Below are 16951 nucleotides of genomic sequence, written 5' to 3' on the forward strand. Positions count from 1 at the left end.
GGTTTGCTCAGCTCATACCATTGGCCAAATTGTCTCCATGTTACAGCTCAGTGTGGCCCACACCATTCCTTTGAGACAGGATTGCATGAAGGAGAACTGAGAAATGCTATGGTACTTGCATCCCCAGAGGCACTCAAAACTCAAATAGACCAGGTCTTGGGAACCTGTTCCAAGTTGGCCTTGCTCTGAGGGAGAGGTCAGGCCAGAGGACCTCCAGTGTTCCCTGCGAGCCTGTATCATTCTGTGATAGCTTCTCAATACAGCCTGCTGTACAAGTAGCTAATAACTCATTTATCTAAGTATAGAATGTATAAATACTATAATACAGTACATTTACAAAAATGTCAGGCTTAACAGGGCCCCAGGGATTCCCAGTGAACAAGGGCAAGCCATGCGGAGAAGGTGCACCAGACCCATCCCCAGTACCTGACGGCCTGCCAAACCAGCTCCGCTGAGCCTGCCCTTCCTCCACACACAGCCTTTGCTTGGTTTTCTTTTGAGCAGCCTTTGCCTCTCACATATCTGCCGCAGTAGTTGCCTATGTATTTAAATATTTTAATTAATTACCAGCTTGTCGAGTTCAGGAACTATTTTACCTTACTCAAATAGTTTATTTAAAAATATATATATAATACTCTCCAATTCAGAAAAGGATAGAACTTCCCACAATGTAACATTTTTTTTATATATATATATATAAAATATTTATGCATTCAGTGAATGGAAACAGTTTTACTGTATACATTTTTAATGTTGTACTCTATGCAAATCTGCATTACCTAAAAATATACCGTACTTCTGTAAATCAAAACAAGCAGGGAAAAAACACCGTAGCTGTGCATTGGGTTATAATACCTAACAGAAATGATATGCAAGTTTTAGGTTTGGATTTAAGAACCCACAAACAACGTTTTACTTTGCGAGTGCATAAATAGAAGACTGAATACATTCTGGCTCCGTTAAGATGAACTGTAGTAGAGGTTACAAAATGCAAATATATTTATTCATTTTCAGTATTTCAGTGTTTCCAAGTCCACCTTTCATGATAGTGTTAAATAAATCATGGTCCTATCCTTCCAAACATTTCAACACTCTTTTAAAAAAAAAACAAAAACAAACAAACAAAACTTTAAAGTGAAATGTCCTCCTTCATTGAAGTGTTAGATCATATTTTAAATTACTGCACTCCCACACAATAGTTTATATATATATATATTTTAAATATATATATATATTTATATATATAAAGAGACCAAATAGGAGACTACATTTTTTACTGTCAATATGTTTAACATAGCATACTGTAGTTGTATAAAACATGCATTTTCTGGGATAATTATGAACACATCATGAATGAGCCCACATAAATTATATTTTTTGTACAACTCCAAGTAAAAAAAAAAAAAAAAAAAAAGTCAGATTAAGTGCCTCTGAGGCCCTTTATTCCCAGCTATCAGTTCTCAAAACACACTACTGGAATATTTATCTATGCCTACAGCTATGTGCTGGAGAACCAGATTTAAAATTTTAAAATACATCTACAGTATGTTTTATTTTTTCTTTAAAGTTTGTGACAGTCCTTGGATACTGTTTTGTGAAATGTAAAAAATAATCACATATTCTCTTTTTTTTTTTCAGAAATAAAAACACATCTAGGAGAGTATGCAAAAACAAGGCAAAATGAAGTTTTCATAGCACTTAATGAGGGTTAATATAAGTTGATAACTAATATTGAGGTTTGTAAAAAGGGCTGGATGAGCAGTTACACGTATAAGTAAATGGTCTAGTAATTCCAATGTTATCAGACATTGTTTTTGTAACCAACACTTCTCCACCCTCAAAACCAGTCGATATACATTCAAAATAGGTTGACATTGATATACTTACTAGGTGTAAAAATAGTGCACTATTTTTTCTGCCACGAAGCAAAATTGCATCCTAAGAGCTGGTAAACCTTCTTTTCCTTAAATACAGAGAATGGGCAAAAAACTTGAAAAAAATTAAATTAAGGCAATTAGGCAAAAACAGGACTGCCCATGATGACAAGCTGAAACTAGTATATACTTCAAACTTAAAACTAGCTGCTTAACATTGACGTGCAGCTTCTGATAGACGTGTATGAATGATATAAACTTCAACATTATGGCTTTATACAAGTGCATAGTTGCAACTGCAATAAGTAACGGTATCTGATTAATAAGCATAAAAAAATAAAGTGGAAAGATTTTTAAAACCCTCTTGCAGTATTACAGTACAATATATATACACAGTATAATGGTCACTTCTTACAGATGCAGTCTATATCACTGTGATTGATCTTCCTCCTGTTCTTCTTGCAGACGTGCTGGTGGCATCTTTACGAAAGCTGAAAAGTCAGTTTCTTCAGTTTAAATATTCATTCCTCTCAATCCTTTTATGAAATGTAGTGTGTGTGTCTTGCCGAGAAAGCTTTTGTGGAACAGAGTTTAAAAGGTTACCTAACATCCTTTTACTATTTACCAGCCATTCCTCATTTGATCAGTCATTCAGGGGAATACAGGAAAACCCTCAGAGATTAGTAATTTATATTGCAGCAAAAATGTAAACCTCTGATATATATAGCACAATCTCTCAGGAAAATATATATTTTTAATATATTTTGGGATATGTTTCAGTCTTGCTGTAACGGGAAGAAAATTATCACCTTGAATTGTGTCTGCATTCACGGAAAGCAGTTAGCTGAAAAAGAAGCAGGAAGTTTGGTCAGTAAAGGCAGTGAATGAAAATCGGACAAGAACATACTTCCCCAAAACCTTCATTTAAGTTGGGCTCATCAGCATACTTGGGAGAAGTCATTCCTCTGCATTCAACAGCATCACGTTACTCAAGTATAGTGCATCCTTACGCATTACAATTCCAAATCAATTAACCCCCCTTGTAATATACGAGGGTCAAGTACAATAGCATAATTTAATAGTGAGTTATGAAAGATCAGTAATTTAAAGGTTTTTTATACATAAAGATGCATTATATTTAATTAACGTAATGAGCTGGTATCTCAACTGAGTCCATAGCTGAGGCACAGCCCTTGCGGTGCTGTCATTGCCCATTCTTTTATAAAGCTGAGACACACCTACGGACTATTTAGAAAAATTCTTAAGAGGTCACATTTTAATATTTAGGTTTTTCTGCAGTGTAAACGCAACATGTAAAACGACTAAACATTGAGAACTATGAAATAATTTCATTAACTCTTTCCAGTACATTCACGTTGCATATTTGAGTAAGCCACAGGGCAAATTAGACCAACAGAACAGCTGTATCTTTTCTAAAGCACTCAAGGAAACCGTGTCACAGAAGCTGCAAAGCCTGCTTGTTTACATAGTTTTCAAATGCATTGTTAGGTACCCAAAAAGCACAGCACTGCAAAGAGAAGCCAAGTCAAATTCACTTCACAACACAGGTAGAAAAAGCAAAATGCAGAACTCCTGGGATTTCATGTCTGCTAGCCATGGACAAGTGAGTTCATCTTAAAAGTTTAAGAAAAGAAAAGCATTTGTAAATACTGACTCTAATTCAGGTAAATATTCAACTTTTAAAACCTCCCACTTAGGCTTCAGAAATTATTTGCAGAGGTTAGCACTTCTAAGATTACTAATACTACTAGTATTAGCACTACGGATGAACAGCTACTCTGACAACAACAGGTATTTTGTTTTGGGGGCAGGCAGACATGAATTTTGAACAAAGATCTAAAATTAGAAAAATAAGAACATTGAAAAGGCAAAACCATCATTTTAATGAAAATAAGTCCTCTAAAATTTGTCACCATCAACAGAATCTCATTTTTGCTGTAAAAAATATTAAAATGAGATCTTGTGTTTTCTCTACTTTGAGAAACAAAATCCAACATAGCATGCTGTATTTAAAGGCAAACAAATCCATTCCTCACTATTTAGATTTACCCCTTATACTTCTTCAGAAATCAAAAACATCGTCATCATCATCATCACCATCAATATCATCAACATCATCAAATGACCAATCCCAGTCTTTAAATGCCAGATCAAGTAATCTGCAACAGGAGGGTTTGATATTTAATGTGTGTCACGCTTCTTACAGAAGAGACTTCAAAATTCCATTTGTTATCACTAAACCTTTCTATATAAGACTGTCTTAAAATAGGTGTGCTCCTTCCTTTGTGTACCATGGAATACGAAGATTCAGTTACCGTTCATGTACGCCACGAATGCTGTATTCAAAGGAAATTTATCTCACAAATCATTAAATTCTACCAAAGATTTCCCAGATTGATTTTTTCCCCAAATTTTCAGTAGGAAAGACCAACATTTACATTTCATAAAATTAGCTGCTGTTTTGCTGCAGCTGTTGTTGACCCAGGTGCAGTTTTATGCTCAGCTGCCGCCCCTTTCCAGACAACAATGCAAGACTAAATTTTTCCAGCAAAACTCAGTAATTTGGTTGTTGAACAGAACATCAAACAGAACAGCGTCATCTGAATTCACAAACAAATACAGTGAGATTATACTTCACAGCTGTCCTGCAGCTCATTATTTCACGTTGGGCAATGCCAAAAAAAGAGGATGTATCACTGTGTTCTCTATGCATCACTGCTGATGCTCCTTCTATGGTCACCACAGAATGGAGGAGAGAGAGGCAGGCTTTTTCAGCAAATGAGTCATTTCACCTATTTTAGGCATTCATTTTGGGATGGGATGAATCATTGTCTAAAGGCATTCATCTTTCTGCTATTATAGAAGGATTTTAGACAAACATCTCAAGTACTAACTTCTCAACTTACAAGAAATGAAATCCAGTCTAGTCATTTCTCCTCTGAGCTCAGTGGATTTGAAATCAGGGTTATATGCCAACCATATGTGGCAGAGATGGAAACTTTATTCTAAAGAAAGCCTTCAGGATATTTTAACTAAAACATATTACAATGTTTATTATAGTTAATTGCTTGCTTTAAACAAAGCATGTTTCGGTTTTTATTGGGATTTCAGCTCTTAGAAGTTTTTACGCTTAAATGATATATCCCTAAAAAGGCTCAATATTAATCTATTATATGAATTGTGGTTATCATCTTCATAAAACACAGAAGTCATTAGGCATTATATTAGAGTTGATTTTTCTATTTTGGAACGATCCTTTTAGCACAATCTAGTTGAATGCAGAAATTATACAGTCTGTATGACAAAGTTCCTAGGACAGATGGCATTTATAGGACCATGTGGCTTCCAATGCTCTTCAGGAGGTCTCTCGGCTGACCTTCTGCTCAAAGCAGGGCCAGCTGTGAGGTACAGCCATCGGTTCTTGAAAGCCTCCAAGGATGGAGCCTGCCCAGCCTCTCCAGCCCTTCTCCCTGCTGACTGTGCTCATAGGGAAGAGGCCTGGTGGCCTCTGCTTGATTTTCACCAGTTGGTCAAAGTCTTTCTTGAATTTGGGGGTTCTAAACTGGACGCAGTGTCTCGCCATAGAATAATGAGTGATATCTCCTCCCTTAATCTGCCAGCTGAACTCCTTTAGTGCAGTCCCAGAGCCTACCTCGCTGCCAGGACATGCTGCTGGCTCATCTCCAGCTTGTCCCCAGCCACTGAGCTCCCACATTTATCTGGCAACTGGATCTTCATTCTCAGTGAAGTTTGTAACAGAGAATTAACTATTCCACACTGTAAGTGCTTGCACAAAAACATCACGGAAGCACTGGTGAGATATTAACTGGCTATAGCAGTAACAGAGATTTTTAAGTGTGTGGTTTCTAATTTAAAGTGTTTACATCCATACAGATTTCCACAGAACTTTGACAAACCTGCATTAAGATGAGATGACCTCACAGAACTACATCTGTAGTTCTTTCCCATCTGTAACTCCTGAGGTGACAGGTACATTTGAAAAGTTAAAAAAAAAAAAGTTTCCAAGTAAACTTGGAAAGTTTAACTGCAAGCATAAAACTGCTTATATGCAAAAATATTCATTCTCCTTTTTTTCCCACCATTACTAAATATAAAGATAGAAAAAAACACTGTTAGGGAAAAATCATTAAAGACTGATTTGGAGTGGAGGAGAACCACAATAGAAAGAAGGGCAAGCTAGATACAGTTCTGAAAGCATTCTGTAAATAAACATCATGAAGATTGAAAGAAGGGTGCTACAACAAGAAAAATTTCTTTTTGAGAACTCAAGCACAGCTGTGGAAAAAGAATCAGACTATAAAATATACCCTTTATATGTCACCAAGAAGAAACAGAATAATGCTGATGAATTAGAATGTAAAAATGCAGAAGAAAAGCATTTTACTTGTCCCCCAGCTTGTCATGAATAATGTTGCCTTGCTTCAATCCAGTAGTTAATATTTTCATTGATTTTGCACAAAGAATTCCTTCAATAATTAATCTCTAAAATGTGGAATTGAATTTTTCACCTCCACGGCTATAATCAAAAAATCTAATAATTTAAAATTCAAATTATTAGGTCAGACTTTCTTTTAAAGTATGGAAAATAAATCATCAAAAATTAGTTTGTACGGAAATTAGGAGGGAAGTGAAGTTATTTTGAGTCCTTTCACTATGTATTTCCACATATTAAATATATATATATATATATTATTTTTTTTTATTACTATCTAACTCTTCCTACCATAAGGCTGTTTTGTGATTGAAACAACATCACAACACTGAGCATTCTTGCACTACATTCCCCACTGTAAATCTGGTGACTCTTCCAACCCAATTTTCAACCAGCCATCTTAGACACTGGTGGCAGTCTGGTCAGAGGGATAAGGAAACCAGCACTAACAAGCCACTCCCAAATTGCTTCTTGAAGGAACAATTTTAAACCTTTGTTGGATTGTCCATTGCTGCTGGAACACTGCAACAAAGCATGTCAGACAGACCAAACCTTTCACAGGCTGTCAACAACTAGGAACTATTATGTTTAAGTATTATTAAGTATTAAATATTTATCACCTTAACTGTTCCTTCCTTCTTAACTAACTGTGCAGTACTCGAGGTGATAGAAAAATGCAAACTGGAAAAATCCAGAAATTCTGTACTATGCAATCACTTAACTGTAATCTGTAGAATGTTATCACTTCTATGGCTGCAACATAGGATTTTGCTCTTTAAAACTGATCCAATAGAAGATTACTGGGGTTTATGTGCATATTTCTTTCCCAAATTAGAGGAACTTGATGATAAGACTACTCTTTTAGGAAACATGAGACATAAGCATGAGTACTTCTAGGCTAAATAAGGAATTGAAACCAATTCTCCCTCCCGTTGGCAAGTGCTCCAACTACTTGTCCAAATGGTGACCACCACTTCCCATCTACCAGCTCTTTCCAAAAGCATGAGTGATGCTCACACAGATGCCTCCTGCTGCAGAAAATGGCACCACACTGTGGAACCTGCATGGGCAGAGATGCAAAAGTGAGATCCATCTGAACTAATTTTTTGCTGTGGATGTCCAAGAGTGCTTTATGCTCCCTTTCTTCATTAGGATGTTGTGAATTCAATTCTAAAACTAACTCTTCCTACATACCAACTGTAAGCAGAGTTAGACATACATTTGGTCAGATGAATCACACTTGAACACACAAATTCTCAGTCACAGTTCTAACCTCAGAATGGGGCAGGAATTCAACACATTCCTCAAAACCACCCAGTATGAAAGAAAAGACATGCAGTCGTTAGGTATGTGGAAGACCTTCTGGATTGCTTTTTAAAGGCACCAAGTTCTCTCCTAGGTTCATTAGAACCACAAATACCTAATCATTATTCAACCTCAAATCATGTACAGTAGTGGCCATGTTGAAAGTCACTAAACCTTTTTTTTTTTTTTCCTTAATATCTTCACAACCCTCTCACTGACTCCTTGCCTAGTTAAACCCCACTTTCCCTACCAGCTGCCAGTTCAGGGGAACAGTAAGATACATTATCAATGCATTAGGTTAACTATCATAATGGGTCTTATAACTTAAATTAGGTTTATAGAATATGACATATTATATCAAACATCAGTAGTCAACAACACTAGTGGTCAGTTGACCATATTGACAAGTATCACTGTAATTGCAGAATGTTTAAAATAAAGTAAATAGCAGCTCTTGTGTCACCTTGGTTTGTTTGGAGGAAGCTGTCGACTTGGTCGTCTGATGGACTGGTTTGGCTGTACCTTCATGGAAGTTCTGGGAGAAGATCGAGCAAAGGGGTCTGGTGCTGGAGGCTTCTTGGGTATTTTTTTCACCAGTCGGCTCACCCATTTTTGCTGTTCTTCCGTAGAATTAGCTAACAGTAGTAGATTCTTTGCCGTTGAAATATCATAATACACTGTAATAATAGTTTTTCAAATAAAAATTAATATTGTTGTTTTTCTAAACATCTACCCACATCAAAAATTAGTGGTCAGATTACCATACTCTCAGAATCAACACAAAGAGAAATCTGCAGAGAAATCAAAAGCAAAGTGAGGCAGATTTTGCCAAACTTAAAGTTTCCTTGCTGCTGAGATTGCCTCCTTATGTTTGTTTACTGGATAACAGTTTAGTACTACGGAAGACACATATTCATATGTTAAAAAACAAGAAAAGGTAACACAAAGGCATGCCTGATCACCAGAAACCACAACCTAAGTCACAAGGAGCGACTTCACTGAATATCATCCATTTCCTAACTCCCACTAACATTATCATGTCACATAGCAATGCTGCACAACACACAGCAGTGTGAGCAGTCTTACAGCTACTATGCTTTGCTGCATGAAGCTGACAACACAGCACGCATGTACCTAATTAGCTAAAAGCCATTCACTCACAGCAGGGAGACAATCCTCTTGTAGATACCTTTAGGAAGCTTGACAGCTACGTACCCATAAAAGAAAAACCTACCTGTTCAAGTTTAGTTGGTGTCACACCACTACTAACATTAGAATGTTTTGTCATTCCTTGACTGTACACACAATCAAATACTTGCTAATTACCTTTGCAAGGTGCTATAATCTCTTCTTTTTTATCCATGTGGTCTTTGTGACACTTGATATGGCAACGACGACATTCTAGAGCAGGAGGAGGTTTAAACATATGCCACAACGGCTTCATACAAGCTTCACAATTGGTTGGAAAGTGATAAAGAGTAGGTATGAACTCATGTCCTTTGTGACAAATGTAATTTGACTTCTCTCCCATAGGCTCCACAGGAAATTCCTGTTCCTTTTTGCTCTCTCCTTCATTAGCATATAGAATCTAGAATCAAGGCAAAATAACCTCAGTACTCCTATATGACAAACATATATTCAGAGTAATTATCTAATTAGAAAGATTGAGGAATTACACCAGAATGGATCTTTTCAACAATTTTGTAGTAATTACTTCATTTGATAAAGTTATGAAAATATTTTTGACAATGTGATATACCATGTGTGTTACATTAGAGATATTTATTTATTATTAAGTACCTGGAATATCCTTGGAATTTCCTTGGCATCTGCTCTGTACACATCAGTCTGAGTGACTGGCCGGACGTGGAATAGTTTGCTATAGGAAATTATTTCAATAAATACAAAAATTAATGTTACCAAAATGATAGGCCAATCTTTGAATCCTGCACATGAATTTCCAAACCCTAAATAAAAACAAGTCACAAGTATCCAGCTATACTTACAAAAAAAAATTACAACACTGAAAAACTGACTTCATGTGACTTTAGTGATTGCTGGTAGCTTTCTAATACAATCCGCTGCCCACGCTCCAACCTCTGAACAGCCACAATCTGTATTTGTTAAGGAAATAAATTAACTGCACCACCTGCTTATAAGCGCATAAGTGAAAATGTACAAACACTGAAAATTACAGTCCCTCAGCTACAGATTTCTTAACGTTTCTTGCTACAGTGTGTGAGGTAAGCCTAGCTCAGCTAGTGGAAGCAGTTCAGTGAGGTCAGTTCAGTGGTCTGTGTGGGTTAACACATGTCAACAGAGCTTATTGCAAAAGTATGTCCCATTTGACATTGTGGTCTAAGAAGGTCTTTCTAAAAGGCCTTTTGTCAAAACCTTTCTAACAAAGTCCACCTGCAAATCAGAGGAAGCAATTTTACAGCATACTTACTCTATATCTAATACCATATAGGGATTAGATTGTTCCTTATCTTGTTCGCTGTCATAGAACAGGATCTTCTTACTGCTTACAATTACATACTGTTCAGGGGCAGAAAAGCATACAATACACATTTTACTCCAACTCATCACATCAAAGATATCACATCAATTATCACAGATGTCAAAGCAATATTTCTCTACCTATTGTTTTGTTAAATGGTAACTAAAAGGACAGTAGTAGTACTGTATTCTGAGTCCATGATTTGCCAATAAATTCACTGGATTACAGATAAGATTTTTATTACTTCATGTATCAGTTTATGTTATCAGATTAATTGGTATTTAAACAGATTTAGTATATATGAGGAGACAAAAATAGAAGTTGGGGGGAGAGTAACATAAAAGCTTTTCCTTTCTATTTTACAGACTTACTTTTCACTTGGACTAATAGTTATCATCTTATAATGCCTGTTTTACATGTGCAGTTCACAACTAATAGGCATCCTGCTCACAAAGATCACTTATCAGTAATAATAGCAATTTTCATAAAACAGCTAGTTATCTGAAAGACCTCGAATTTCTAGAATTTTGTCCAGAATGAACACCACGATGGAGCAGTAAGCGAATTAGTATAAAACTGTGCAGGCTATTCTTTGGGTAAAGACCCACTGAAGAGGCTACTGAAAAGCAGTTACCAAGTGAGGGCTGCACACAGTAGAGGTGCAGCCACTAGCTTTTATCTCCTAAATAAAGTATTTTTCAAGGGCATCTGCTCCCAGACTATGTTAAGTTCCAGATACATTATGCTATTCAGAATGCTTATCGCTGATTGTACAAATGTCCAACCTGTTACTTTCAGACACAGCTATATTACCTAACATATTACATATATATTTACATATATACACATTTAAGTAATGAGTGAAGATGTATCAAAGATAAATGAAAGTGCTGAAAATCTGTGGTGAGTGTACAATCCAGACTACACATGAAAAAATATCATATATATATATATATAAATATACATATATTTACCTTTTTAACCCATCCAAATTTTTTAGTGTTATTTCGAACAGGTAGTGATAACCAGCCTTCTAATCGTGATTCTGAAAAGAAGAGAAATATTAAAGAACATAATTATTCACAAAACAATATTTTTGAGATTACTGTTCACTTAAAAATAGTTATTGAAGATCAATAATAAAGCAACAGAGTAAACGTTCTCATGAACTAATTAAAAATATAATGTCTTGAAAGGTTTATCACAGTAAATCTTTGGGAATAAATTAAATTGTGTATTCCTGAATACAGCAATAACAAACAACAGGATTACAAAAAACTAGTAGGTAAGAGGACGAAGGGGGGAAGAGCAAACTTGCTTATAGCACACACATTCCCTTAAGTTTTTGCTGCTGGCTTTTTTTTTTTAAAGACTTTAAGGTCTACCTTTTCCACTTAGAACAACATATTAGTACAGAACACATGACATCCAGTTCTGCACAAAAGACAAAATAATGCAAACTACCATCAGTTAACATATATCCTCTGTGTTCCCGGTAAAATTTCAGAAGTTTTATATTCTTACTCATATTTTTTTGCTCTATACATTTTTTCTATTTTTCTAGTTCTGCCTACATCTCCTACACTTTCTAATCCAAAATAAGTAATTTTTGGGCAAACCCTAGGCCTTGCCTAAATTCAACTATGCTTTCACACACTTGTGATATTTTATATTTCACCATTGCATTAGTCAAATGAGTTTTATCAACAGTATTAATAGCTCAACTGTTTTTTGACATACACATTTCAGCAGCAACTAAAAAAAAACTAAAAGCTCAACAGGATCAGACTTTCCTTGTGCTTGGTAACACGTAGTAAATATCTCATAGACTTTGACACTATTCTTATAGTTCCACTTAATACAAGATTTTTTTTCTCCTATGATTTATTAAGAAAAACTCAGTTGTAAACATGATTGGTTTCCCACCCTAGCAGTTAACCTCTCCTGCTACAGACACCAAGGCTAAAATTACAAAGCCTTTAGTATAAACAAACACAAATCCATGAAAGGAGCACAGAAATGCCCCCAAAGTGCAAATGTTATTTTCTTTCTCATCAGATGGCATTTGCAATCCCATGCCCATATTTAGTATAGTGTAATAAATATTATTCATTGATTTTTTGTTACATCTAGAGAGACTTGAAGAGTGGTTATTGAGAAATATTCTGTCTTCAAATTTCATTTCCCTTTAACAATAGCTGCTGATGACACAGTTTAATGCCAAGTATGTGAAGCAGTTCTCTAACACATATTTTACTTCACACGTCACTTCAAATTATTCCTCTCAACTACACCTGATATAAGCAGTAGCAAGCATAATGCTGATGCAAAACCCACATGCAGGAAGCATTATGGATTTCTTAATGTTGAGATTTTTTTTTTCTAATCTTTCTCTGTAATCTCTCTAACTATAGTATGAAAGTGAAAAAAATGAGTTCCTTATTATATTTTGTCATTTCTGGCATTCATTCTATATTAACAGACCAGAGAAAAGCCAAAATGTTCCCAAATTTTCACAGCACGTGTTTGTAAGAACTAGGAGGAAAAAAAAATCAAACCTCAAATCTGCTGCAAATATCTTAGTGAACAGTCCTAGCTTAGGTATGATTTTTACTTTAGAACAAAATAAAACCATGCACATAACACAAGAGCAGCTAACAAGAAAAAAATATGTAAGTACTCAGTAATTCTTTCACCAGAAGCCTCACACACACACACACACACAAAAAAAAAAGAGAATGAAGAAAATATAGGAAATGCCATATGGTTTACTCTAGTCTGAAGAAGTAATGTCTGTATTAAAAAAAATAAAAAAAAAAAAGCCTTTGATTGAAAGGTATTCTTAGAAAAGCCTCAAGTAAAATACAGAAAATTGAACGCAATTAAAAAGCTCCGCTTCTGACATTAACACTAAGTACAACTTTTATTCAAGACAGTGTTCATGTAGTCAAGTAGAATGAGTATATAATTAATAACACAAAGCTCTGCTTTACCAGAGCTCTTTAATTATATTCTTTATGCATCTAGAAAAACAAATAGAAGTAATTTTTTCTTGCTTTATCATACAAGAATCAAATTTAAGATTCAAACTAAGGCAAAAAGAAAAATGAAAGGTACACTCAGAAGACTGAATTTCTATGAACAAGTAATGAACACATTCAGATTGTGAGAAGAGATATCTTGACATTTCACTGAAACACAAATAATTTGACGTTTTGGTATCCAGTACCTTAAGGTCATATAACTTATATAACACATAAGATACTGCATAGAGGCTACCCATCTGAACAAGACAATAAGGAATAAGAATTTATTCAATGCTTTAATAAAAATGGTGTTTTATAAATGGCAGCAACCATCTGAAAACATTTAGATGAAACAGGTGAATTATTTCTTCATGCAAAATGTATCATGCCTTTAATTACAATGTTTGCTGCCAATTTTTTTTTTTTTTGGTTTGTTTAAATATATAATGTATTAATAGTGTTAGTTTGAAATTGAGAAAAGAACACAATAAAAACAACACCAAGCAGTTCTCAGGAATGTCACCTGTACTATCAACTTCTGTAGGGCTGTGGGAACAAGACAAAGGTTCTTCCTCTGAGTCAGAATCAGAATCAGAATCAAGAAGCATGCGAGAACTGGAAGGCTTAGTGGCAATACTGACAGAGGTGGAAGAGTGCTGGTAGGTAAAAGACATGGATTCCACAGTGTGGGATTGAGTGATATGGACTAAACATAAAGAATAAAGGAGGAAAAAGGTAGAAAAGAAGTCAAAACAAAATCCCTAAGAAGAGAGTATTAGTTTTACATTTCATCACATAACAAAATGATTGCAAATTAACTACTGTCATACAGATGAAAAAAAAAATTAGTTCCAATGTGAGACAATACATTTTTTTCAAGATTTTTTTTTCAAATAAATTTAAGAATGAAGTTTGATTACATGATTACAGATAGATGTAGTTAGTATGTGGATAGTGAACACTATCAAAGCATTGATAAGATGACAGAAACACAAAGATAAAAAGCCCCAGAAACATCAGAGGAGTATTTCAATATTTCTGGTAAAACACAGATATACAAACAATTAACACAGAAATATTAATAAAAATAACATACCAGGGAATCCATCATCTGTCTCAGTATCTCCAGGTCCACTGCCTATGCTACTGTTATCTAGACCAATGTGCAATGACTGTAGCTGTGAACGAAGCTGTTCAATGTCGCTATCTTTGCTGTCCAGAGTCATCTGGAGTTCAATGCGTATCTGACTCTCTTCTGCTATTTGCTGTAAAGATAGATGAAAAGATTTCCTATTGTTACTATATTCAGTTACTCAGAGAAAACTTGAGTAGATACTTATGGAGACTTTGCAGTCAGTCTCAATAATATATTCTGCATGTTTCTTTCAGACATGCGAATTCAGGAATAGACACTTTATACGCTACCTTAAAAACACAAATCAATTCAACACATATTACAGCAAATGCTATCAATGTTTATATTTGCAAAGAGAATCTTACTGCCTGCATTTCATTGATTTCTTTCTGATATTTGATCATCATTTGCGTTAACTTCTCCCGTTCAGATTTCAGTTCCATATGCAGTTTCCTATTTTCCTTTTCCTTCCGCCGTACATCAGTGTCAGCTCCACGTTTGACTGGACCCTTCCGATTCATGATCTCAGCCAATTTATTCACAGCCTTCCCATGAAGAAAAAGAAGAAGAAAAAAAAACAAACATCAATAAGTACATACTGCTATACTGTGAAGAAGAGCATTCTCTCCTAACCATGACCAGGCACTAGTAACCTAATAGTTCTCTTCAGTTTCTGTTAGCTAGCCCCAAAATACATCTTTTGATTAAAATGACAATAACTCTAAAAAGCAACTGAGATTGACATCAGAAATTTCACATTTTATAGAAATTACAGAGGAATATAAATGAAAAAGAAAACCATATGAATTTGACTGAAGTCTAGATTTATGCTGGTGGACTGCATCCACGAGGAATTAGAATAGGACGATTAGGAATTCCTCTATGATGAAACATGCAGTTGAAGTTTCACCACACAGTAAGTCTACTTAGTAGACTAAGTAAGTTTTCTACTAAAAATTGTTTCATGAACACTAGCTCTTCATTCATTTATATACATTTGCTTACCTGGGTTTTCAATGTTCTTTCATTCAATAACTGTTTCTCATATTGTGCTTTAATATTTCCTATATTTGCTTCTTCTTCTTTTAGCTTTGTAATTTCTGTAGCAATGTAATTAAAAAAAAAAGAAAACAATTAAAGTTCATTACAAAAGAAACAGTACTATTAAAAATGATACTGTTTTTATTTAACTGCATTTGGTTCAAAGAATACATACGTTCTTGTACTTCCTTCAGTTTATTGTTCAGTTCTTCTTTCTCATTAGCCAGATTAGCCACATCACTAGTTAGTGTTCTATTTGCTTCCTCCAACTGCAAACAAAAAGTATATGTGACTATGTAACTAAAAACATTTGACATATGAAAGCATTACACTACGGAAGGAAATGCCTGAGAGCGAAAAACAGGCAATGTAAGAGGACTAACTATAGAGAGGTAGGAGCACAGAAAACAGTGATCCAAGAGATTCATGGAGGAAACAGGGTATGAGATTTTGTTTTTAGTTAAGTCATAATAAAGAAATATTTTTAAATATCATTTTTACCTTTAAGTATGCTAAACAGTGTTGGATAAATCCAACTGCAAATGAAACTATCGCCCACATAAACCTTTACCAAAATTAGGATGCGTATTACTCACAGAGGCTATGGTGGCATCTTTCTCAGTAAGTTCCTGTTTATGCCGAGCCATCATCTCCTTAATCTCCAGTTCTTTCATAATCTTCTCTTTTTCCAAATCAGAATACTGTTCTTCAGCAATGGAACGTGCAAGTTGTTCTGAATCTGCTTTTGTCAAAGTAATCTCTAGCTGAGCTGCCAAGGAATCCCTGCAAATTATTGGTACATACTATTAACTCAAAAAATAGAAAGTTACTTAAAAAACAAACAAACAAACAAAAAAAAAAAACAAAAAAACATATGTAAACAAAAGCAGTAAAAAGCCATCCTGCTCTATGCATTAATAGCAGTAGTAAAATCTACCTCTCATCCTGTAACTCTTGTATCTTTTGCTGTATTTCTTTACAAAGTTTGGTCTTTTCTTCACATTCTTCTTTAAGTTCTCGAACTTGTGTCTTATACAGAGTCTAGAATTTAAAGTAGGAAAAAAGAACGTGACTTGCATATTCTAGCTTGAAGGTACACAAAAATGATGTGATGATACAAGATGATGTAGTGTACAGCTCTATAATCACACACTCAGTTCAAGTACAACAGTGCAATGCTTTCTCTAAATTTAACTAAAAGTCTTCATCATTTCCAAATATGTCTTCATTTAAGGTTTTTTGTTTTGTTTTGTATTAAACTTGTGTTGTTTGTGGATGGATCTATGAGATACATTTTATATGTTTGCAAGCATACTGTGCATAGGACTCACAATATGAATTTTATTTTCTCTACTAATTTAAATCTCTGTCAGAGGTAGATTAGGTAGAGCTTGGACTCTAACCATAAAAATGTATGAAAGCAACATGACAGCCCAAAAGATAAAAGACATAAAGGAGTAAGAGAAAAATAGATTAGGAAAGTATTTGAAATTTAGATTTTTCTGAAAGGGATACAAACCTAGAGATATAGAGGAAATGAAAGAAAAATTATGTTCTCTGTGCACTAAGAATGACTGAAAACAGATAAAGTGCAAG

The 16951-nt window shown here is 34.8% G+C and overlaps 1 protein-coding gene across 2 annotated transcripts in view; it reads right to left on the reverse strand.

Annotated features, from left to right (window-relative positions):
• Positions 1 to 1640: 1640 nt before the first annotated feature.
• The window catches only part of ROCK2 (Rho associated coiled-coil containing protein kinase 2), a 101498-nt gene continuing 86187 nt past the window's right edge, over positions 1641 to 16951 (reverse strand). Inside the window, exons 21-33 of one of the 2 annotated variants that reach the window (XM_032184216.1) lie at positions 16293 to 16396; positions 15952 to 16138; positions 15531 to 15624; positions 15320 to 15414; positions 14680 to 14859; positions 14276 to 14444; positions 11128 to 11198; positions 10103 to 10191; positions 9454 to 9532; positions 8980 to 9241; positions 8117 to 8330; positions 3945 to 4054; positions 1641 to 2718 (exon numbers count right to left, since the gene is read on the reverse strand). In XM_032184216.1, coding sequence (XP_032040107.1) covers positions 3958 to 4054; positions 8117 to 8330; positions 8980 to 9241; positions 9454 to 9532; positions 10103 to 10191; positions 11128 to 11198; positions 14276 to 14444; positions 14680 to 14859; positions 15320 to 15414; positions 15531 to 15624; positions 15952 to 16138; positions 16293 to 16396 — 1641 coding nt within the window. In that variant the 3' untranslated portion in view covers positions 1641 to 2718; positions 3945 to 3957. The remainder of the gene's footprint in view (positions 2719 to 3944; positions 4055 to 8116; positions 8331 to 8979; positions 9242 to 9453; positions 9533 to 10102; positions 10192 to 11127; positions 11199 to 14275; positions 14445 to 14679; positions 14860 to 15319; positions 15415 to 15530; positions 15625 to 15951; positions 16139 to 16292; positions 16397 to 16951) is intronic. The other variant, XM_032184217.1, reaches the window with a different exon arrangement.

Source organism: Aythya fuligula, chromosome 3, assembly GCF_009819795.1.
Source record: "Aythya fuligula isolate bAytFul2 chromosome 3, bAytFul2.pri, whole genome shotgun sequence".
Taxonomy (NCBI): Eukaryota; Metazoa; Chordata; class Aves; order Anseriformes; family Anatidae; genus Aythya; species Aythya fuligula.